This window comes from Schistocerca cancellata, chromosome 3 (assembly GCF_023864275.1).
Source record: "Schistocerca cancellata isolate TAMUIC-IGC-003103 chromosome 3, iqSchCanc2.1, whole genome shotgun sequence".
NCBI classification, from domain to species: domain Eukaryota; kingdom Metazoa; phylum Arthropoda; class Insecta; order Orthoptera; family Acrididae; genus Schistocerca; species Schistocerca cancellata.
In genome coordinates this window covers 760,759,132-760,784,065 of record NC_064628.1, presented here as the reverse complement: position 1 = coordinate 760,784,065, position 24,934 = coordinate 760,759,132, and the positions used below count along the sequence as shown (strand labels likewise).

The following is a 24,934-nucleotide window of genomic DNA, read 5'->3' as shown; positions in this document are numbered from 1 at the left end:
ATCAGCTACCTGGAGTTTTTTTAATGAAAGTGAAACTGAACATTGCCCTCCATAGTTATGCCCAAGTAGTCTCAATCTGACACTGATAAGTGGGTCAGTCAGAAAGAAATGCATCCTATTTTTTTCTCCTTAAATAAAGTTTGTTTGAAAAATTTGAATTTGGCACTATTCTGCAAAACCTTCTTCTACTATCTACTGCAGTTGCTTGCACAATAGCTGACATTGATGTTCATATTAAACAGCATACTGTGATAAATTTTTTTTAATGCATAAGGTGAAGTGCCCATTCACATTTGTGAAAGATTGAAAAATGTGTGCAGTGATGCAACAGTGGATATCAGCATTGTTGGATGATGGGTTTGTTGCTGCAACAAAACTGAAGGGCAAACACCATTGGCTGACAAAATGCAGAGCAGCAGGCCAGTGACTGCAGTGACTCCACCCAACATTCACCACATGACATCATTCATGGCGACCACCGAGTTGCTGCAGATGATTTGTATTGTATTATCTCCCTTGGTAAAGGCAGTGTGATTATGATTATTCAACAACTGGGATACTATAAGATTTGTGGAACTTGGGTACCAAGAATGTTAACTGACCAAAATAAACAGACAAGAAAAACAATTGCCTCACAACTCTTGCAGGGCTTCGTTTTGGAGGGAGAGGAGTTTCTGGAAAAAATTATGAGCAGAGATGAAAGACAGGTTCATTTTTTTTAACCAGAATCGAAGAAGCAGTCAGTGGAATGGCGTCACAGAAAATCTGTTATGAAGAAAAAGTTCAAACCTGTGTGGAGTGTATGGTTATAGTATTCTGGAATCCAGAGGGTGGTGTGTCAGAACCCTCAAACAGCTTAAGGCACGTCTTCCCTGAGTTTGTCCAAAAAAGCCATGGCGAATGCTTTTCTTTTGCGTGACTATGCAAGACCACACACCAGTCGTTACACCACTGAAGAGATTGTCAAAATTGATTGGAAAGTCTTGCCTCATCCCCTGGCATCATCAGACTTCCATCTGTTTGGGGCACTAAAAACAGCTCACCAAGGGATTGACATTGAAAATGAGGAGGCCGTGAAAATGTCGGTGCATAAATGGCTTTGGAAGCAGGCCTGTGCATGTTATCACATTGGAATACATGTCCTTATTTAAAGCATGATCAAAAGGCTGAAAATGGATGGGGATTATGCTGAAAAGTGATAAATTAATCATCAGCGTTGCGGTTTTCAACCTATGTACAAGGGTGATTTGATAAGTCTGGAGAAAAAGGTAAGGAAAAAACTATGCAGAGAATTATTAGACAGTATGCTGCTTGATATTTTATTTTTGTGTATCAGCTTATTTAGACTTTATTGCCTTTATCGGCACATCTGCAAAGAAATGCATTTATTTATATTTTACATTATACATATTGTTTATAAAGTCTTTTACATTGGGTGTTGTACTCACATCTTGACTTTGATATGTGAAGTTTGAGTAAACTATTGCTGCTGTCCGTAGTTGTTGGATGTAATATTTTTTCAGTAACATTTGAAAGTAGTTCGATGCTTTGATGTTGCACATATAATATGCTTTATAATTATTTTGACAGTCATTGAAATTCAAGTTAGACAGGTAGTTGCTCACACAAATATATTTATGTTGTTGCAGGTCATGTGTCTGTAGAACTGTTATTGATGTGTTTGTAATCGCTTGTGTTTTAGTTATCTGTTACCCTTATATAAAATTTCAATAATTTTGTTAAAAACTATGTGTACTTGAAATCGGTTTTTTATTTTCGTATATGATGGGGATACTGGTATGTTAAAGCTAAATCCCCTGCCCCCAATTAAATTCACGGTGTTAGAAAAGGGTGTGAAAGAAGCAAAAGATGTATGAAAAGATAAGCCCCAATCTGTACCTCCATAGATGTACTGGTGAAGGAAATAAAGCTGAAATAAGCTTATGTATAAAAATAAAATATCAAGCAGCATACTGTCTACAATTCTGTGCATGTTGTAGTTTGACATCAAATATACAGCAGGTTCCTTAATAAAGGAACTTCTAGCAAGAAAATTTTTTTGTTTCATAAACAACCCACCTTAGTTCTCAACACAGTCTACGTTGAAGGATATACACTGAGTCCAGTGATGCTCCAGCGTTTTCATCCCATCGGCAAAATAGGTTCTGTCAGACTCCGCAAAATACTCATTTACTGCAATTATCACCTCCTCATTTGATGAAAATTTCTTCCCAGGAAGTAAAAGTTTCAAGTTAGGGAACAGGAAGAAGTCAGTTGGCACTAAGTCTGGTGAATACCGTATTTACTCGAATCTAAGCCACACCTTTCCCAGTTTTTGTAATCCAAAAATCCGCCTGCAGCTAAGAATCGAGTGCAAAGTAAGCGAAGTTCTGAAAAATGTTGGTAGGTGCCGCCAAAACTAACTTCTGCCGTCGAATATATGTAGTGCTACACAGGCATGATTTGCAGGCACAAAGATAAATACTGGTGCCAAAACCTCTGCATCAGTAAATAAATTATAAGAAAAGGTAGAAGAATGTGAACATTATGCCATGTATTCTTTCGTGTTTGCTATATCTCATTTAAATCCTGTCTGCCTAATAAACTACGAAACTAGAGTGAGACAACAGCAAACGCAGAAGAATATACATATCATATCATGTTTATATTCTTATTATTCTTATACTGACTAGTGATACAGTCAGAAATGAAGCACGGCAACTGACTAGATTTTTAAATCTGAGATGAAACAAATTCCTGTGCAGTATGTAATGTACTAACGAGGCGTCTGCAAAGATTTTCAAATGGAGAAAAATTTTCACTAAACTCTCGTTCAGAACATCTTCTATCATGTGCAGTCTATTATTTGGGTCTTGTTGATCATTATCGAAGAAAGCAGCAGTGTAAGTAACAAGAAATAGTAGTCTCTTGCCATTGTTTCGTTTATGAGACAAAAGCAAGCCATGCTGCGAGCGGCGACAGGTCGTAAACACTCATTATCAGAAAGCGACAAACAATGCATGACACAGTACAATAATGCATTTTCAGGTTAGGTTATAACAAAGAGTACGGCACTTATCACATCAAAGCGAAATAAGCATTTGGTTCAAACCAGACGAAGCACGTGAAAAAGGAAGGGTACCCGTCCAAATACTGATGGAGTGCCTGACACACAGCGATGGCTACTTGGTAAAGCTCAGCTGTTAAGCTTATGACTCGAACCGAACTACTGTAGCTGTATCTTCAACCATTCGACCTGAATTGTGTCTCATGTTGCAATGGACCAACTTTGTTTCGATTTGGAGGTGCGGTCTTAAACTTTCCTCTCCCCTTGAATTTCGAGTCTCAAATTTCAGGTGCCGCTTAGATTACGGAAACATTTTTTTTCCTTGATTCCGAGTCTCATTTTTCAAGTGCGGCTTAGATTCGAGTGCAGCTTAGATTCAAGTAAATACGGTAGAGTGGGTGAAGATTCAATTCAAATAGTTCATGCACCTTTGCCATTGTTATAGCCAATGTGTGAAATGGTGGATTATCCTGGTGGAAGGGCATTTTTTGTATGCCAACATTGGTTTTTTTTTTTTTTTTTTTTTTTTTTTTTTTTTTTTTTTTTTTTTTTTTTTTCAGTCAACGCAGGTTTCATACAATCCAGCAACAAAAAGCAAAAAGTAATAAGGGACAAAAAGTACTAGGGTTCAGTTGCAGGCCAGTCTTTTCCCAAATAATCTATGGGTATTATTCTGTGGAAATTCCAAAAAACATTGGCCATCACTTTACGAGTTGACAAAATGGTCTTTGCCTTCTTTGTTGCACTTTCAACAGCCTTTGTCCATTGTTTTGACTGCCGTTTTGACTCTGTAGTAGGGGTGCCTTGTCTAGCTGGGAGGTGGGACCTCCTCGGAACACACTGAGGTGTAGAAATGAAGAAAACATTTATTTAATTTAATTGCTTTTTATGTTGCACACTATTACCTGGAACTTGTGGCAAAAAAGTAAGTGGTACACCATATTTTTTGGAAGATTTCACCTGTTTCAGAAAGTATTTTCTCCCATTTACGTATTAATAAAACTCCATGCAAGTAATTTTGTAGTTAAACAACTGGGCCAGCAGTGAAAATACTCTTTCCACAGTTGCGTTGTGGCATAGAAAGCCATTCTTTCTTCCTCAAGTTTCGAAATCAGATTAATTATTTCTTGGTTAGGGCTCTGAATTTTAAATTTGTTAAAATTCATCTTGGCTTGCATGCCAATAAAATTGAGTCTTCCTTTCATTCAGACACCTTTGAGTGCCACTTAATATATTTTGTTTTGATTATTGAGACTTTACTCTTCTTCACACATTTTATATCTTTTTTCAAGCAGAGCCAAATTTGATGGCGAAGCATGAAGTAAATTTCACTGATCATACTACTGAAAACAATCTGAAATTATATTAGGTGGCCTGTCTTCAGCATAAAAATTTGTTTTAATGGAATCCAAAGCTTAAGAATTCACTCAGCTGCAGGCATTAACAACAGCCATCTTCTTTTTGAGTGAGATAGAAGAGTATGATGATTGACATCAATGTATAAGCAGAACTCTTTCAGCTTCTTTGTTCTTGAAAAATAATTAAATTTTCATCGTGATGATTATTTCAGTGTCAACATTTAAGACTCCAGCAATGCTTGATATAGTATTGTGGAGAATATGGACAGGGCATCCAATTCCTTCTACATTTTTTCCTAGTTCTTCTTTAGTTTGGTGAAACACATTCTGCCGGCCACATTGACGAAGCCCTCTGATGCTGGTATTGGTACTGTCTCCACAAAAAGCAGTTAATTTATCTAATGTAGTTTTCAGTTGTTTTAAAGTATCTAAACAAAACTTTGCAATTGTCTCCGATGTTTTTTTATTCAGCAAATCGAACTGTTGGATTCCGTTGTTTCAGTAAAGTATTCAACAACTAAAGGAAACATATTTTCAGCCTTGTGGTTCAATGATTTGGTGCCTGTGCCATAAAATGAAACTTTTTGCAATTGTTTCATGCATTCAGAAGTGGAGTGTGGTGCAAGAATATTTTTAACAATTGCTGTACCTTTGGTGCTGGTTGTATACTGCTTTTGTGGCGACTTTGGAGTTAGAATACATTGTGGCATTCAGTTTTACAGTGCATTCAACAGAACTGAAGGATCAATGATGCTTTAGGACATTATAAGCTGCTGTTAGTTCTGCGGCAGCAACGGGCAATTTTTCCTGGGTATCTCTGTTAATTATGAATGTAGAAATAGGTTTTGATGTCAATGCTACCGCACATCTGTTTGTATGATTCTTCATAGAAATGTGATGCCTCACATCTGCTTTACTTACGTGAGTTACTGAGATGAAATAGCTACAAATCTCGTACATGCTTCATGTGCTGCTAACAGATTGTGTTACTTTGATACTTGAGCCAAGTTCATAACAGTATTTTGCAAAATCAGGACAAAGTTGGGTCTTGTCTGGATATGGGGACCAGAAGGTCGGTAACATTGACAATCCCGATATATTGGGACGGATGGCAACCCCACTCCAGTGTATAAGGATGGATCAAAGTTTCATCAACTCACAAATTGGCACTCAAAGTCTTGCAGATTGTGATTAAACATAGCCAGACATTGAGTTGAAATGTTGCACCGGAAGTGCTTTTGGTTGTCCATGAGCAATTGCAGCACCCACCTTGCACACAGCTTTTTCATGCCCACTTTTCCATCCAGGATATGCATTTGGTTAGTTGAGATGCCTGCAGTCTCAGCCAGCTCACTAATTTTTATTTGGCAGTCTTGCATTATATATCACAGATTTTGCCAATGGTTTTCTTTGTGGTGATCTCAGTTGGATGGCCAAACCACACTTTGTCTTTGGTGCTTGTCTGATCATGTTTAAAATCATTACTCCAGACATAATGGTCTTCAGTGTTTGCGTGAACTTCACCCAGTTCTGTTTTGATTTGTGCAACAGTCCAACCCTTCAAATGAAAATGTTTAATAACAGCTTGATACTTGGTTTTCTCCATTTTCAATCACAGCCGACGTACTGACCAATTCAGTTTGCTGTCAACAATGAAGTGTATGCTGTACATTGTTTAAATTCTTTATACAATCCTTAGAATAATCAAGCTTACGAATCATGAAGGTACAGTAGAAATGTCCATTGTCTCATGGAAATTTACCAGACTTATCAAACCACCCTAGTAGTGGGGGGGAGGGGGCTTGGGGGCATTACTTTCTTACTGATCCTCGTATAAGTAAATATAAACTAAAGACACCACCAATGACACAGTTATCCATGCTAATCTTTGACCATTGGAAATAACATAGGATTTCTTGTTGTAGTCTTCAAGGAAGCAATTCACTGTTACTTCCCTCCAATCTTTGTGGATCAAATGTGCAGCTGTATAATGTGAATGACCTCAGTGATTACTTGTGTTGTTATGTGTTATCATGATTAAAACCATTGCCCTTCTTATCTATCAAATAACATGTATGATTGGTTGTTTTAGTCTATACCAAGTTTTTAAAAAAGCAGAAAGTAGAAGTAAGTGGATAGTGCACTTTGGTTTTCAAAAACCATTGACAGTGCAGAAATACATGAATGCACTATCACTAAGCTCACCTATGGGCCTGAACACAGTAGTAAGCCGTTCAGTTATTCTTAGTCACATTGATTGAGTTATTTTCCTGTGTTCCCCTAAATTGTTCAAGGTTAATGCCTCCTTGGTTCCTTCCAAAAAGGAGTGTCTGATTTCTCTTCCCAACTTTCTCCAATTTTCACTCATCACTAGTAACCTCATTGGTATCTTAAAATTTAAATTCCCCCTCCCCCCCTTTTATCCTCCACTTAAATGCACAGTGACTGATCAAGGTGGCACAGTAGTTAGCACGATGGCTCAAATACGTGCCCAGTCAACCTGATTTAGATTGTCTGTGATTTCCCTGAATCACTCCAGACAAATGACAGGATAGTTTCTTTGAAAGGTCACAGTCGATTTCCTTCCCCATCCTTACCTCATCTGATGGGACCGATGACCTCTCTGTGTGGTCCCATCTCTCACATCTGCCAACAAATCGATTCACAGGGTTAAAAGTAGGAAAGAAATATGAAAACATAAGCACCAGTCACAGTCAACAATCATCTCTTGTCCAGTGCATGACTTTTGTAATGTTCATTAAATTATAAACATCTGACAAAACTGCTGTTATAAATTAATAGGCACATAAGGCATTTAACCATTGTAAACTGTTTCCTCATCCCTGTTGTTGTTGAAATACTGAAAAGTGTTTTCTGTAAATCTGTATTCTCAAATTGTTATTACATGTTTAAAATTAGGTAGCACATAACTCTGATACTGAATCCACTAGGACCTACAATTTTAGTTTTAATACTGACTTGCAATTACTTTGTATCTTGAAACCAAAACTCCAAAGGAATACATATTTATTTTGTTAAAAAAAATTCCAGCAAATGATGGCATCTGATTCTGAAGGATCTCTGAAAGACTTCGTGGTAGATGACTCGACAACTGACAGTGATGAAACATCAAATGATAGCAGCAATGAAAAAGATGAGGATAAAAAAGATTCAAGTGGTAAGTGTAACCCACAATATTTGTTGTAGCAAAGTGAGCACTGTTGCAGCCCAAAAATAGAAATAAGTTATGTGATCCTGGAAAGTCCTGTGTTGAATACAAATAATGGAATGTGTAATGTTAACCTTTCACCATATAACTGAGGATGATCATCAGTGATTCAGAACATTAAACATTTGATCAGTGAAATCATATTGAGCACTTTTGTTGAAAAGTCTTTCTGAAAAACAAATTGACATTTTGTCAGTACTTCATTTTAACAAGTATGTGAAGCTACACTTGAGTACATTAATTTTTCAAGAATTTTGGATAAAGCTGTCAGAAGTGTAATTGGGCAGTAGTTGTTAGCATCAGACCTGTCCCATTTTTTATGCAATGGTTTAACAATAGCATATTTCAGTCTACCCGGGAAAGTGCCCTGTTTCAGTGAGCTACTACGTATGTGGCTGAGAATCCTACTTGTGGGAAAAAGCTTTTAGTACTCTGCTGGAAATGCCATCAATTCTGTGTGAGCTTTTACTTGCGGATGAATTTATTATTTACCTAATTTCAGTAGGAGAGATAGGTTGAATTTCAATTTTATCAAATTGCATGGTTGTTGCTTCTTCCATATACAGACATGCATTTTCTAACGAACAGCTGGATCCTATTTTCTCTACAACACTTAAAAAATTATCATTAAAAATTTTTTCCACTTCTGACTTTTTGTTAACTAACTTTGCATTGAGTTTCATGTAAATTCAGTCTTCCAGTGCTCTTGGTTGCCCTGTTCCCTTTTTAAGAATATTCCAAATTGCTTTAATTTTGTTATCAGAGGTGCTAATCTCGGACATAATGCACATACTTCTGGACTTTTTGTTAACTTTTCTTATTAAAGTGCAGCTGTTTTTGTAATGTTTGACTGTTTCTGGACCGTTACTCCTTATAGCTATAAGGTACTCTTCCCTTTTCTGTTTGCAAGATATTTTTATCCCTTTGGTAAGCCATGGCTTTTTAGATGGTTTCTTACAATTATGTTTCAGTGTTTTCTGAAGGAAACTGTTTTCAAATATACTCACAAAGGTATCATGAAGTAGATTAATTTTTTAATTAGCTTCAGCTCAGTCTGTCTAATTATTGCAAGCTCTGCCTAAAATTTGCAATTGTTAAATTGTTATTTGACTGCACCATTTTGAAGGACTGTTTTGCATTACTGTATGTAGCTGTGTCATGTATTTTAACTAGCTGCACATCATGATCAGGCAGACCATTCTTAGCAGGGAAAGTTTTTATTTGATTAAATTTATCTTCGCCTAAACATTGTCTGTCAGTGTGCTGCTTTCCTATACTAACAGAGTACAAAAATCAATAACTCACATCAAATTGAAAGAACCAAATAATACTTCAAGGTCAAGCTCTCTATCAGACTCTTTCAGAAAATCTACATTGAAATCCCCACGAACAATAATTTGCATCCCTCTGTTTGACATATAGCACAACAAAGAATCCTAGTTTTTCAAAAATAGCTGAAAATTTCCCAGTAGGGACCTATACACAGCTATATAAAAGTACCATTATATTGTTAAAAACCATTCAAAAGTGAAGATCACACAAATATTTTTTATTCAAGACAGCACATTTCAATAGCCTTAGCTTTCGACTTCAGGTCTTAAACATTTTACGCGAAAGAACTCCCCCCCCCTCTCCTCTTTTCTAACAGCAGTGTACCGCAAGTCTCTAGAGGAAAGGAAGGTTCCAAATGATTGGAGAAGAGCACAGGTAGTCCCAGTTTTCAGGAAGGGTCGTCGAGCAGATGTGCAAAACTATAGGCCTATATCTCTGACATCGATCTGTTGTAGAATTTTAGAACATGTTTTTTGCTCGGGTATCATGTCATTTCTGGAAACCCAGAATCTACTCTGTAAGAATCAACATGGATTCTGGAAACGGCGATCGTGAGAGACCCAACTCTCTTTATTTGTTCATGAGACCCAGAAAATATTAGATACGGGCTCCCAGGTAGATGCCATTTTCCTTCACTTTTGGAAGGCGTTCGATACAGTTCCGCACTGTCGCCTGATAAACAAAGTAAGAGCCTACGGAATATCAGACCAGCTGTGTGGCTGGATTGAAAAGTTTTTAGCAAACAGAACACAGAACACTCAATGGAGAGATGTCTACAGACGTTAAAGTAACCTCTGGCGTGCCACAGGGGAGTGTTATGGGAGCATTGCTTTTCACAATATATATAAATGACCTAGTAGATAGTGTCAGAAGTTCCATGTGGCTTTTTGCGGATGATGCTGTTGTATACAGAGAAGTTGCAGCATCAGAAAATTGCAGCGAAATGCAGGAAGATCTGCAGCGGATAGGCACTTGGTGCAGGGAGTGGCAACTGACCCTTAACATAGACAAATGTAACGTATTGCGAATACATAGAAAGAAGGATCTTTCATTGTATGATTATATGACAGCGGAACAAACACTGGTAGCAGTTACTTCTGTAAAATACCTGGGAGTATGCGTACGGAACGATTTGAAGTGGAATGATCATATACAATTAATTTTTGTTAAGGTAGGTGCCAGGTTGCGATTCTTTGGGAGAGTCATTAGAAAATGTAGTCCATCAACAAAGGAGGTGGCTTACAAAACACTGGTTTGATCTATACTTGAGTATTGCTCATCAATGTGGGATCCGTACCAGGTCGGGTTGACAGAGGAGATAGAGAAGATCCAAAGAAGATTGGCACGTTTCGTCACAGGGTTATTTGGTAAGCATGATAGCATTACGGAGATGTTTAGCAAACTCAAGTGGCAGACTCTGCAAGAGAGGCGCTCTGCATTGTGGTGTAGCTTGCTGTCCAGGTTTCGAGAGGGTGCGTTTCTGGATGAGGTATCGAATATATTGCTTCCCCCTACTTGTACCTCCTGAGGAAATCACGAATGTAAAATTAGAGATATTCGAGCACGCGGACGCTTTCTGGCAGTCGTTCTTCCCGCGAACCATACGCGACTGGAACAGGAAAGGGAGGTAATGACAGTAGCACGTAAAGTGCCCTCTGCCACACACTGTTGGGTGGCTTGCGGAGTATAAATGTAGATGTAGATATAGATGTTTAAAAAAAAATGTCATATACCATGTTCATTTTACCCTGACCTCACACTGAAGATGTCAAATGGATTAAACTCAGCACATTATAAACATTTGTCATCACTAAAATATTAAAAATCACACACTATCTTGTCCAAAAGGCCATGTCCATATACATACTCTCACAGATGCTTGTTATGTGATACACATACATACACAGTTGTGTGTACACACATGTGTATCATGTAACAACCATCAGTGAGCAGTATGTGTATGGACATTGCCTTTTGGACAAGATGCTGTCTAATTTTAAATATTTTACCGATGACTAATATTTATAATGTGCTGAATTTTATCCACTTGTTATCTTGTGCATGAGGTCAGTGTAAAATGAACATGGTTTACTACAAAAAAATGTTTAAGACCTGAAGATGATCACTAAGACTGTTGAAACCAGTTGTCTTGAATAGTTTAAATTCGTGAGTTCAGGAGCTCTAAGCATCTTCATGAACAGAATGCAGATATTTAGCCATTTTCTGCTCCCAATAATGGCATTATGCTGCAAAGCACTATTTCCTGCCAGTGTGTTTATTTTCATCACATGCCAGAAAACAACAGTCACTATAGGAAAATCATTTGCCTTTAGGGCAGCATCGTCAGTCTTGATCAGGTCCATCATCCTTAGCTTGAACAAAAGCACCTGGATACCGAAAACTGGCTCTGGCAGCCACATTAGCGATGATGGTTTTGCGTGGATAGTAAATTATGTGCTACAAAGCCATCAATCAAAAATATTGAAATGGCTAACGGATCAGTCAAATCGCAGAAATGATCTACAATGGGTTTCAACACATTGTTTCTAATAAAGCAACACTGTCGTTCAAAAGATTTGACTTTAGTGAAGAGTTTCTTAATAGAGATACTTAACAGTGGCATGAAAATGAAGATTTACTCAGTTCTCAACATCTACTTAATAAACTGAAAGTTGTAAATCAACTGGATGAGAGGGGTGTTAGGCTTGTAGAGGACTACAGTAACTCATTTCATTTGGTGTATCTCCATTTCATTGAATTCTTCTGTAGTATCCAGTTTTTTGTATGCCACTTTAGGCTGTTTGGACTTGTAACTGACTGTCTTTGCAACTGGCCAAAAATAAGGCAAAAAAGATTTTGATAGAGGCTATATTAATGCTGAAATTATTAGACAAGAACATTTGCACTCTTTTTAGGCAGTCGTTTTTGTACCCAGTAGATTATTTTTGTAGAAGTTCCACCTTCCTAGCCTATTTATGACTACTTACTGCCATTTGTTAATAGAGTTGCAACTTATTTTGCTAGCAGACAGGTATTTTCCTTTTCCAGCACTTAACGTCACATGGACTTTACATGACTGTTTGTGTTTACTCTCACTTTCTAAAATCATGTTGTGGTGAAAATTTAACACACAATATTGGGACTCCAGTTCCAGATACGTAACACTCTGTAGAAACTAACATAGACAATCATTATTTTTATATATAAGCCTTAACATTTTTCTGATAATGAAATTATTAAGATAATTGAAAAAGAAAATAAAAACAAGGCTCAGAAGTCATTGGAGTAGTGGGAACAGTTTGTGAATGACAGTTATTATTTGTGTACATAAGCCTTAACATTTTTCAGATAATGACATTATTGAGATTACTGAAAAAGAAAATGAAGAGGAGGAACAGAAGTCATCGGATTGGTGGGAACAGTTTGTGACTGAGGAAGAAATGGATGATATAAAATCCAGTGGAAAATTAATGCTCTTGTTCTATATCTTGCAAGAATGTGAGAAGATAGGTGACAAAGTGTAAGTTTATATATTTATTATTATAAAGGTTAAAAATGTGTTAAGATGTACATGTTTATGCCCATTGTACATAGACAAATGGGCAATTTATGACCACTGGAATGAGTTATGGTAACAATTCACCACATAGAGATGTAATTGAGCTGTCATGATAGGTTGCTTGGGTGCAGAAACAGGGGAGGGAAAGAAACTTTGCTGTGACACCACCAAGTGACTGAACACATTATACAACCAACCAAGCAGTACTCCCCTTATCAGCCAATATCACTGAGATATTTGGGGGGAGGGGGGGGGGGTGTTACTGCATTCTTCACCAGTGTTTTGAGTACCAGTCATCATCATGACTGAATATGAGGAATAAACTATCGAAAGTTCTACACTCACAACATAAACATCTGATAAAGTGGTATACCACCAACCGCCCTACCTATGCAGTACACTACTGTATCCCTAACACACTCTTTCTCATGATCCTATCTCCTGCTGACCATTCCCCTGTAGATCTATCCTCTACACTCACCACCACCACCACCACCACCAACTCCAGTCACTAGCATTTCCTGTCTAACTAAGGGTAGGACTGTGTCTGTTAACAGCTTTTTGATCTACCATTGTGCTGCAACTACTGTACGGAATTCTATTTTGATAACTATTTGTATACAACAAACAGTGAATACTGCAAACTTGCCTGCTCATTTGCTGAATATACTACACACAGCCACATCAACAGCAATTTCAGTATGTGTGCCATTATGAACCCCCCCTCCCTTTTCCTTTCACTTCGTGCTCTAATTACTCTGAAGTGAGCTGGTGGAAACTGTCCCTCCAGCACATCCTCTATTCCTTCAGTCTCTGTTGCCCATAAAACTCATCCTCAGCCACAACGTTTCTATTCCCTTACCTGTTTCCCATTCCCTCTTTGTAACTTTTTCCTTTACTATCATTTTCCATATATTTCTATCCTATAATGCCTTGTTAATATAGTAGCTCCTTCCATCTGTCTTTTTTTCTCCCCTCCCATGTTCCTGTCCCTCTCTATGTTTTATCATTCTCTACCCAATCAGTTTTGTAATTTTTGACAGGAATGATACACATTCTATTCCCCCATTACTTTCCTTTAGGCAGGTACCACAGTCATACAAAATTTCTGAAATCACAGCATTTCTGCCTTTGACTGTAATTATTGTTTATTTGCACCATCGACTAATTTCTGCTATTATGCTTTTTTCAAGGGTAGTTGACATGCATGAGGAAAGACTACCAAACTGCCTGGCCGACAGCATATAGTGGGCAGGTATAGAATGTATGACAAGTATTCAAGTGTACAATTGTTATAAAAACAGTTTAAAAGTTGCAGAGAGATGAGATCATTGCCCACTGCAAGTCAAAAGCAAAATGATAATTGTCATGGCACTGGAAATTGTCAAACCTGTGACAAAACATACAAGTAAGTACATGTTGAGGCATTATTCTCATTCTTTTCAACACAGAAACTCTTTGTGTTGACTGGCACTGGGCAGTGTTATCGCTTCTGCCACTACTTTTAAACTGTTTGTATACCAGTTGTACTCATTACTACTTGTCACAAGATTTTTGTTTGTCCACCACATGTTGGTGGTTGGATGGCTTGCTGAGTTTTTGTTGTGCACGGCTACAACAACTTGAAAGAAGAGTAATAGATGAAATCAGCCCAGAGGGAAAACAAAGATTATAGCTGATAGTGGAAATGTCATTTTAGGACTGTACTATCTTCGCCGTGTGCTACATTTCCTCCCCCCTTCCAGCTGTCCCAATCTTTCTGTCATCTAATGTAAATAGTAAATGAATCTTAGATGATTATGTGGCAGAACAAATGTTGAAACATTAGATGTACTTTGTATAGAGAGAATATGTCTTTATGATGTGAGTGAGATTCAGAGAAAAGGAACTGTTCTCAGTTATGATGATGAAAAATTAAAATTTAAATGAATTTTTTATTTAAAAAGTTAATCTATATAACTAAACTTGAAGATGCAACTGTTGTGACTCACCGATCTTTCAAAGTGCCGCCGCACAGTTACGCGCATCCTCTACATGCGGCGCTGTCTGCCAGCCATGCTGTAGCAGCGCCACCTAAGCAGACAGCGGCCACTAGACTTGACTTCAGTTATGATTTGACTGACAAAGTGTACACAAGTCTTACTCTGTTTTCTTGATCTGTGACTTTCATGTATTGCGTCTTCCTTGGAATATATTCGTTCAACTTGAAGTTATTACAATTCGCGACGAGGTAGTGATTTTTCTTTTCCATCGTTGACCCACATGTTTCCATGGCTACTTTAGAGCAACTATTGCAAGGTCTCATAGAACAGCAAATGCTTCTCACAAATGTGTTTGTATTCCCAGTTACAGTATTGCCGCGAAGTCTTATTTTAAAGTTTTGCTTGTTAACAAAGCCTGACCTTAAAGTTGGCCTCGTTGCTTGTGATTTGATCATCACACAGGCCTGGGTTGTTGTTCACGAATTCCAACAATTCCCAGCTAAAATGTGGTCACTTTGGGAGGTCCTCCGCATTCAGTTTTCACAATATCTGAATTTTGTATGGGTGTTAATGCTGTTCCTTTTTCTATATTTGTCGTGTACTGCAATCCGATGTGTCAAATTGTAGCGCATGCTTGCGTGTACCTATGTTGCATGTGCCAGCGGGAGTGGGGCATGGTGTGTGAGATTGTAATGAAGTGAAATACATGCTGTGTGCCCACATAGCTATCATTGTTTTTCTATAAAACATTCACGGCAACAGCAGGTTGTTAACCAGTCCAAAACACCATCTCAACTGAGTATTGATATCAGAGTCAATGACAAAGGATTGTTGTTCCCTTCGGACCACTCCCATTTTCTGATCCACAACGTAACATTCTATTTCCAAGGTATCCCAATCACCCACTTCAAGGCCACACATTATAACATTAAAGGACTGATAAAAAGAAAATACTCATGTGAATCACAATAGATTAATATATTGTACACAGAATGTCCAACAGAATCTCTCATTTCTTGCCACCCTTGCTCGACAACTCCTGCCAGTGATGTAAGGAATCTTCACTGAAGCTTCCATATGCATACCAGTACATCTGTTCATTTCTTGTCCCAACAACACTGTAATGATTTGCTTCAGAACTCCTGCCCCCTCTCCCTCGTGCCACCCTCCCACATCTCCCCACCCCCACTCCACTCTACCCAACTACATCCCCCTCTACCTCTAACCTCTGATGAGCACATATCCACAAATTGATTCCTGTCAGTAATTGCCACATGTAAGAGAATAGCTTTGAAATGCATCTATTTTTGTAAAGCTTCTTTACTGCATAAGAAAAGTTTGTAATCTTGTCCGTACCTGATATTTTTACTCCAGAGCATATTGAAACAGCATGCTTGTTTCTATGATGTTTTGCTCCTATTTTACTTTTGCATATTTGCTACAGGGTACTGAAAAGGTGCTGCAGGTACTCACCATGAGGATGGGTTTGGTGTAATTTATGACTCAATTGTTTGGAGACATCTTCTATACTTCAGATTGAAACAAACTCCTACTGTTAAATAGGAGAGAATTCCCGTCTTACATAGCACACAGTTTTTCCTGCGCATACTAGTTTCAGCACTTTTTTTACTGACTTCAGTGAGTTTTTCTTTATTATTTTGCCTCAGAATTATTGTGTTGGAGTTCACATAAAATTTGGGTGAATGCTATTTCCTACAAAGGAATGATAATACAGGGTTACACAAAACATGTTTTTGTCTGCCGAGTGAAATATTTTAACTGAGTTTATATAATTTGAGATTACTGATTACAAATACGCAGTCAGAAATTGCCCGTTTTGTTAGTACATTTCACGACATATACTTACAAATGATTATGATTTTTATGAGATTCAGCAGCTCACTATTAAATAGAACTAACATTTCTTCAGGCAAAAATATTAAATTGTGATTATTAATAATGTTAATAATGATGTTTTAATAGACACTTGAAATTAATTTAAAAAAAATAGAAAAAAGATCAAACGTTTTGTCAAGTAATGTCTCTAAAAGTAAGAAATGAAATACGTTAAATGAACATTTGATGTGCCTTTGAATGGTGCATGAACTCATGTATGGCAGCTGAGGTGCTCACACATTAGTGATGTAAAGAGGTCACTGAGTGAAATTCCACCAGAAAAAAACCCTCTGGTACTCCGTAAAATTTTGATTTAAACATTGAACTTTAAATTATCAGTTGGCTCCTCATTTACTGTAAATCAATGGCTCTCAATTTTTTTTCCTCTGCCCGTCCCCCATTAGCAAAAATAGTATCAAGCCCCAGTCCATTTTATTAATAAAAATAGCCCTTTTATTTTCTTGATCTTATTCTTTGTTTTGCCAAATTCTATTTATAAGTATTTCACACAACAGAAACCAAAATTACACAAGTTGTTGTAATGAAAATATGGCACAAATAGTTTATCGCATCTTCATTTATTTTAAATTATGAAATTAATTATATTTTTAATTCAGCATGCAAGAATTCCAAGAGCAGTCAAAATTTAAATTACGAAGTTCAGTGTGATGCAGAAATTTGTTTGCTTGCATTTAGCTTTGAGTGGTAGTTCAACTTCATATCTGCCAAAGCTGAAAAGCCAGTCTCGCACAATATGTTGTCACAAAATGAATATGGGTCTTCAGTGCATTTTGGTTCCACATTGGTAATTCCTAGCTAATATGTGTCCAAACCTCGCAACAGACACACTTCATTAAATTTGCTCTTCAGTGAAGTATCACAAGTGAGATCGGTAAGTTGTTTTGGCCTCTTTATATTTAGACGTGATGGTCCAGGAGCATTTTTAATGTATTTTTAATTTGATTAAATTTATTAATGTCAGTGCAGAAATACTTTTCGTAGTGAACTTTAGTGTTGCAAGATGATTAAGCAAGCAGGTTTTTATCTCCATTTGGAGTATTGTATTATCAGTGTCCTCTAACAGTGACACTATAGTAGGGAACATACCTAATATGCTAGTTTCCATATGTTTTTGCCACAGCTCTAATTTCCTTAGAAATGCCTCCAAGATACAGTAGTACAGTTACCTGATTACCCTGAAGTGGAGTGTTAAGAATATTTAGGTCCTCAAAAATGTCAGTGAGGCATGCCATTTTCAATAGAAAATATCCATTGCTGAAACAGTCTTCTTTAGAGTGACTTTTCTTCATTAAGAAACAGAATACTACATTCCTCAGTTCAAACATTCTTTTCAATACATCAGCTGTGAAAGATTAGATTCAGTTTTCAATCTAGTGACCCAAAAAATGATATGATTCTCTTGGGTGTGGAACATACCACATCAAACTTTTGCATATAATACTCACTACCCTGATCATTTGTCAGGAGATTGTCGAAATAGGTGAATACATTTCAGTAAACTGGAACAGCTAATATTTACAGAATTAATATGCTGTCAGAATGAAACATTATTATGCACTATTAATAAATTTATCATACACAAAATACCTGGTCTTGACTGTTGTGACCAAGTGCTGTTGAAATTAACATTTTCACATAAGCTGGTCTAACAGTGTCTGTGAAGATATTCATCTGTGGAGTAGAAGGAGTTGCCTATCAAAAAGTCTTTCAAACTCTGTTTAAACCGCGCTTTATCTGAAACCTAGTTTTTAATGGTTGCTGACAATTTATTGAAAATGTGTGTTCCTGAATATTGAACCCCTTTTTGGACCAAGGTAAGCGATTTTAGATCTTTATGTAGATTGTTCTTATTCTTGGTGTTGATACTATGTATTGAGCTATTGGTTGGAAATAGAGATGTACATGTATTACTTGCAACAAATTTCATTAAGGAAGAAGTATACTGAGAAGTAGCGGTTAGAATACAAAGTTCCTTGAAAAGGTTTCCACATGATGTTCTTGAATTTACACCACAAATGATTCTTAATACACACTTTTGCACTCTAGAAACTTTTGCTCGGTTTGATGAGTTACCCCATATTGTGACATAACACAGTATAACCTCGTTAGCATAAACTCGCATAAGACTAACTCGCGGTAAACACGAAAAAAATATTGGTCCCGCCAGGAATACATTAGTTCTTAAGGTATGTTTTATCGGTTAACACGAATTTCGGTTAAGGTGAATTACGAACTCTGTTTCAGTTCCTAATGTAATTAAATTTCACTGTAACACAAACTTCCGACCTTACAATATTCTAAAGCATAAATTTTTCCGAAATTAATGTAGGAAATGTAGCTACAAAGCTAATTATACTTACTTGTTGACTCATTTTTAACGTATTGTAGGTCGGTAGCCGCGATTATCACCTCAACAATGAGCGTATGCTGTACATTGTAAGACATTCAATAATTTGTGCAGAAGCATTTAGGAATGTACTCAGTGCCAGATTTGACAGGTGTTCTGTTAGTCGTAACCTTATCGAGTTGGAATACTGAATAAAAACTACAGTTACAACCGGTACTGTAGCACATGAAATGGCAAAGAGGAAACAGACAGCTCTAAATGTACAGTTAAAGCTTAAGATTCTAGATGAAGTGGACCATGGTACCAAGAAAACAGCAATTGCAGAGCAATTTGGAATACCTGAATCTACTTTATCTACGATTATTAAGAATCAAGAAAAAATTATTAATGCTGCGGGATCAGGTTCTGGAAACAAATCTAAACAACTTCGTACCACCAAGTATGAAGACATCGAGATGTTATGGCTAGAATGGTTCAATCATATCTAACATATCTTTAACTGGCCCTGTGTTTCAATCAAAGCAAATGATATTGCTAAAGATATGGGCATTGAAGACTTCCGTTGTTCTGCTGGTTTGTTGTATCGGTTCCAAAAGAGACATTCAATTTCACCTGTACAAATTTGTAGTGTAGTAAATAAAGTTGATGAAGAAAGTGCAAACAACTGGTTGCATGAATTCAACGTAGTGAGGGAAAAGTATGCCTCGTGTGATGTGTTTATCATGGATGAAACTGGATTTTTCTACAATCTTTTTCCAAATCACACCCTGGAGATAAAAGGTGATAAGTGTCCCAATGGAGCACGAAGCAAACAACGTGTGACTGTTGTACCATGCTGTAATGCTGACGGCAGTGAGAAGATTCGTCCCTGGGTTATCGGTAAATCCGAGAAACCATGTTGTTTTAAAAACATAAATATGGACACTTTACCTTGCATCTACTCTCACCACAAGAAAGTTTGGATCGATGGCACATAATTTTGCAAGTGACTTCTTCGTTTCAACAGTCGAATGGTTGCTCTAAATAGACATGCTCTTCTTACATTGGACAGATGTACTGCCCATAACGTTCATGACCTGAACGTGTCCAACATAAAGGTTCAGTTTTTTCCACCCAACGCCACAAACCGCCTTCAGCCTTTAGACCAAGGCATAATCTCTCATAAAGAGAGCTTATCATAAGCGACTTGTAAGAGCTGCAATTCGTGCTGCTGAAAACAATAGTGCAACTCCAAACTGGAATCTGCTTAACACAATAATAGCCATCGCAACAGCCTGGAACTCAGTATCGCCACATCATATAGGGAAGTGCTTGAACAGAGCTTGGAGACATAGCAACACTGAAGATGCCCACGAGTTAGAAGATGCCACTTCACCTGATGAATGGACAGTTCTGCAGGACGTTGCTAACCTTGGGATTAGTTTAGAAGAATTCATTAGTGTAGACGACAACGTTGCCGTATGTGCTTCTGTGGAATCGGATATGTCAAAAGCTGTGAACGATGAACGATGTGCAAGAAGGGCCATCAGAAGAAAGTGAAGAGGAAGAGAATACAGATACCATTCCACCTACCCGTCAGGAGATGTTTACAGCATTGGACTGTTTAGAGCAGTTCTCTTCAACATCCGACGTCACTGCTGGGCTTACAGACGCTATCATTACAATTGGTTGTGAAATTACAAAATATTATCATTCCCATGAACGTCAGCGAACCATGACCGAATTTTTTCCAAGAAAGTAACGTACATAATTTGTGAGTACTTGGATTTTACAATCACTTTATAGTGTTATAAGTCTACAATAACGTGATTGATAGTGTAGTGTATTATACATTAGTGTATTGCTGTACATATATAATTATTAAAATTTGTGTTTTTCACTTAACACAAATTTTTTTAACACGAACTCCTGATTTTTGTTCCTTCGGATTTGTGTTAACAAAGTTTTACTGTAGAATTAAAGTAAGCAAAGTATGCAAGTTCTTTTAATATTTATATCTCCTACACCTGACATCATTCACACTGCCGATACAGACTTGCTTAGGTGCTTAAGCAATTCTGTGGTATGCCCTCCCCAACTGAATTTATTACCGAGTCGTAATCCCAGAAATTTAACACTGTCAACCTCTTTGATCTGCATGTTGTCATATGTTACACACATGGTGGAAGGAAATCTCTTACAGGTTCTGAACTGCACATAGTAGGTCTTTTCAAAGTTTAATGACAGTGAATTAGCTTTAAACCTTTTATGTCAGTGAAAATTTGATTGGCAGCTATTACTAAATCTATACTTAACATTGCTATTTATTGCAATGTTTGTATCATCTGCAAACAAAACATACTTAGTATCTGGTGATGTAGCAGAAGAGGAGTCATTAATGTACACAAGGAAAAGCAATGGATCCAAGATGGAGCCTTGAGGAACACCACATTTTGTTAATTCTCAATTGGATGAAGACTGACTGCTTACTGCACAGATATTTTGCAATGACACTCTTTGTTTCCTGTTAGTTAGATAAGACTCAAACCATTCCACAACACTGCCAGTGCCGCCGTAATATTCTAATATACTTAGGAGGATGGTTTGGTTCACACAGTCAAAGGCTTTTGAAGGTCACACAAAATGACCCCCCCTCCCTGGGGGTTTCACCGCTCTTTGATGAGTGCATGCTTCGCGACCACAGGGCCCCATCCCTCGCAGCACCACTTCTCTTTCTGTGCTGTACGTTTCCTCTTCTCCTATCCTTTTCCCCTCTCTTGGGGAGATGTCTCGTGCCTCCATAGGCTCTTGAAGCTCATTTGCGTTGATGTGCTTGTTGGAATATTCTCTCTTGTACTGCTCTTTCCCTGTACTGCTCTTTCCCTGTACTGCTCTTTCCCTGTACTGCTCTTTCCCTGTACTGCTCTTTCCCTGTACTGCTCTTTCCCTGTACTGCTCTTTCCCTGTACTGCTCTTTCCCTGTACTGCTCTTTCCCTGTACCGCCCTATCCCTGCACCGCCCTCTCCCTGCACCGCCCTCTCCCTGCACCGCCCTCTCCCTGCACCGCCCTCTCCCTGCACCGCCCTTTCCTTCCTTGTTCTGCTCTCTTTTTCCTCCGCTGTGGCGTTTGAGGCCATTCTTTCTTTCTTTCTTCCTTCTCCTTCCTGTGTGTGCCTGATGGCCACCCACGTGTTTGACGCATAGCAGGAGACTGGGTAACGGGTTTTTCCCAGTCACCGGTTGGCATGTAGAGCCCGCATGTACCCCCTGGTACAGGCCAGGCTCAGGGAGGAGTGATTGCCTGAGCTGTTACATTCCTCCTCTGCCGATTGGTCCCTCCGTCTGTCATTCGGGAGGTGTGACCTAAGGTGAGGACAATCATCTAAGGCGGAGGGCTCCCCTTTGGAGGTCCTCTGGCTGGAAGGAGCATGCCATTGGAGATGCTGACAGTCATGGGGAACTTCTTCCCAATGACTGATTTTCCTTATCTTTTTCCGAGTGTTTCACATGAAAGAAAGTGGAGTGAGGCTCCTGCCTCAGTGTCTCTTCCTGTTGCACCTCAATATCTAGTCGTCTCACGTCTAGACGAAAACCAGAATTTGGCTACTGTTAACCCCTTTGTTATACAGAAAGACGTGGATGGCATCGCCAGCCCTGTGAAGTCATGCTCTCGTCTTTGCAATAGAACTCTGCTTTTGGAAATTGATAGTGCTCTCCAGGCCCAGAAACTACTCAAGGCCCAAATCCTCCATGAATATCCTATAAGAGTGGAGGCTCACAGGACACTTATCTCACCCCGCTGTGTTACCTACACCCGGCTGCTGGGTGGTCTGACAGAGGAAAAAATAACTAGTTACCTATTGGATCAGGGTGTTACTGCTGTTCATCAAGTTATGAAGAAGGAAGCTGCCGATTTGGTGCCCACTCGCACATTGTTCCCGACTTTCGATTGGTTAACACTTCTTACTAAGTTAAAGACAGGCTATGAAGTCATCTCTGTTGCGCCCTTATATTCCCAATCCGTTGAGGTGTTATAAATGCCACCAGTTCAATCATACCAGCACGTCATGTAAAAACACAGCCAAATGTGTCACTTGTAGCATGGATGCACTCGAGGGCACCCGTCCACCTCCTTCCCCCTGCTGTGTCAATTGTAGTGGGTAACATGCTGCTCCTTCTCATTCTTGTCCCGTCTATCAAGATGAGCGGGCTGTTCAGGAGATAAGGGTGAAGGAAAAGGTACCTTTTCCTGTTGCCCGGAAACTGTTGGCAAGCCGTAATCCGAATATCCCTTCGTCTGTGTTAGCCTCTCCCTGTCCCCCAAAAACATGGCTATGCAAACTTGTGACTTACAGTTCAGTTCGCTGGTGTCAAAGTCGCCTTGCCTTAAAGCTGACACTCCATCTCCTGTTTCCCGGGCTGTAGATTCTGCTACTTGCCCTTCGACCTCACCAGCAAAGACGATTACAACGCAGCCAGCAAACTATCAATTTAAAAAGGATTTCTTGTGTAAATAGAGTTCACAGCCGTCTGGCTTTTCTGCAAATCGCCAAAAGTCAAAACAATCAAAGGCAAACAGTCTTCCCCCTCTCCGACTCATCGGCCCTTTTCAACTGACTGACACCGGGGAATCTCCGTTGCTCCTGCTGAGTTGATGGACGAAGATCCTCCACCTGTGGATTCCAGTAGCTGTCCTCCCTTGACGGCTCGCCCTAAGCGGCCATCGAGGTGAGTGTTTCTTATTCATTCTCCGGTGTTCCTAAATTTTATGGCCCTTTTACAATGGAATATCAATGGCCTTCGGTCTGACAGGGTGGACCTCCAGCTGCTCCTGCGATCGCAATGTCCACTTGTAGTCTATCGCCAAGAGACCAAGCTATGTCCTTAAGACCATTTTGCTCTTTCCCATTTTACTTCGCTACGGATGGACCTTCCCCTTACGGTGGCAATTCTGCTCATGGTGGGTCATGCTGCTTCTACAAGGTGATGTTTGTCATCGTCCTATCCTCTTGCACACCCTCATGCAAGCAGTTGCAGCCTGTGTGTTCCTTCCCCAATTTACCTTTTCCCTCTGCACCATTTATATCCCTTCATCTTCTGCTGTCACTAGGGCGGACCTGACGCAGCTTGTTGCTCAGCTTCCTCCACCCTTTCTGCTCCTCGGTGACATCAGTGCCCATCATCTTCTTTGGGGCTAGGCTGTTGCCTGCCCGAGAGGTTCTCTTTTGGTGGATCTTCTTAATCATCTTAATCTTTTGTGCCTTAACACCAGCAAAGTCACATTTCTCTCTGATTCCACACACACACTTATTCCCACTTAGACCTCTCGATCTGCTCTGCCCAGCTCGCTCAACATCTAGAGTGGTGTGCTCTTTCCGATACTTACTCGAGTGACCACTTCCCTTGTGTGACTCATCTGTACAGTCATACTCCACCACAGCGGCCTGCTCATTGGAAGTTCTCTCTTGCTGACTGGAGGCTCTATTCCTCCATGGCAGTCTTTGATGAACAGCTATTTCCCAGCTGTGATGATCAGGTTGAGCACCCCATGGACGTTATTCTCTCGGCTGCTGAATCCTCTATCCTTCGTACTACTATTTCTCCCCGTGGCGTCCTGGTCCCTTGGGGGATTGTGGAGTGCAGTGATGCGATTTTTGCCCGATGACGTGCACTTCATGTCTTTCACCGTCATCCTATGTTAACGAACTGCGTCCACTACAAGCAACTACGTGCGCAGTGCCGTTGCACTATCAAGGAAAGCAAGAAAGCGTGCTGAGTTTCCTTCACCAGCTCGTTCAATTTTACTCTGTCCTCCATCATTTAGGGCAGCCTGCGCCAGCTTTCCGGGACTACCGCCCACACCCCAATCCCTGGACTGACTGGTGGGAAATGTCATAGTCGACCTTGTAGATGTTTCCAACACTTTGAGCCAGTACTTTGCAGAGGTTTCAAGCACCACCCACTACCATCCTGCCTTCCTTTCTCAGAAACAGGTGGAGGCGGCACGTGCAATCTCTTTTCTCTCTCTGAATTGAGAATGCTACAATACTCATTTTACTATGAAGGAGCTCGAGCGTGCACTCTCCTCATCCAGGTATTCTGCTCCTGGGCCCAATACAATCCATGTCCTCATGCAGCAGAATCTTCCTCCTGTAGGAAAACG

At 39.1% G+C, this 24,934-nt stretch overlaps 1 protein-coding gene across 2 annotated transcripts in view; it reads left to right on the top strand.

Annotated features, from left to right (window-relative positions):
* The window catches only part of LOC126175787 (transcriptional regulator ATRX homolog), a 483,984-nt gene that overhangs the window by 339,842 nt on the left and 119,208 nt on the right, over positions 1-24,934 (top strand). For both annotated transcript variants that reach the window (XM_049922765.1, XM_049922764.1), the window contains 2 exons: positions 7,477-7,603; positions 12,335-12,506. In XM_049922765.1, the coding sequence (XP_049778722.1) occupies positions 7,477-7,603; positions 12,335-12,506 (299 nt within the window). The remainder of the gene's footprint in view (positions 1-7,476; positions 7,604-12,334; positions 12,507-24,934) is intronic.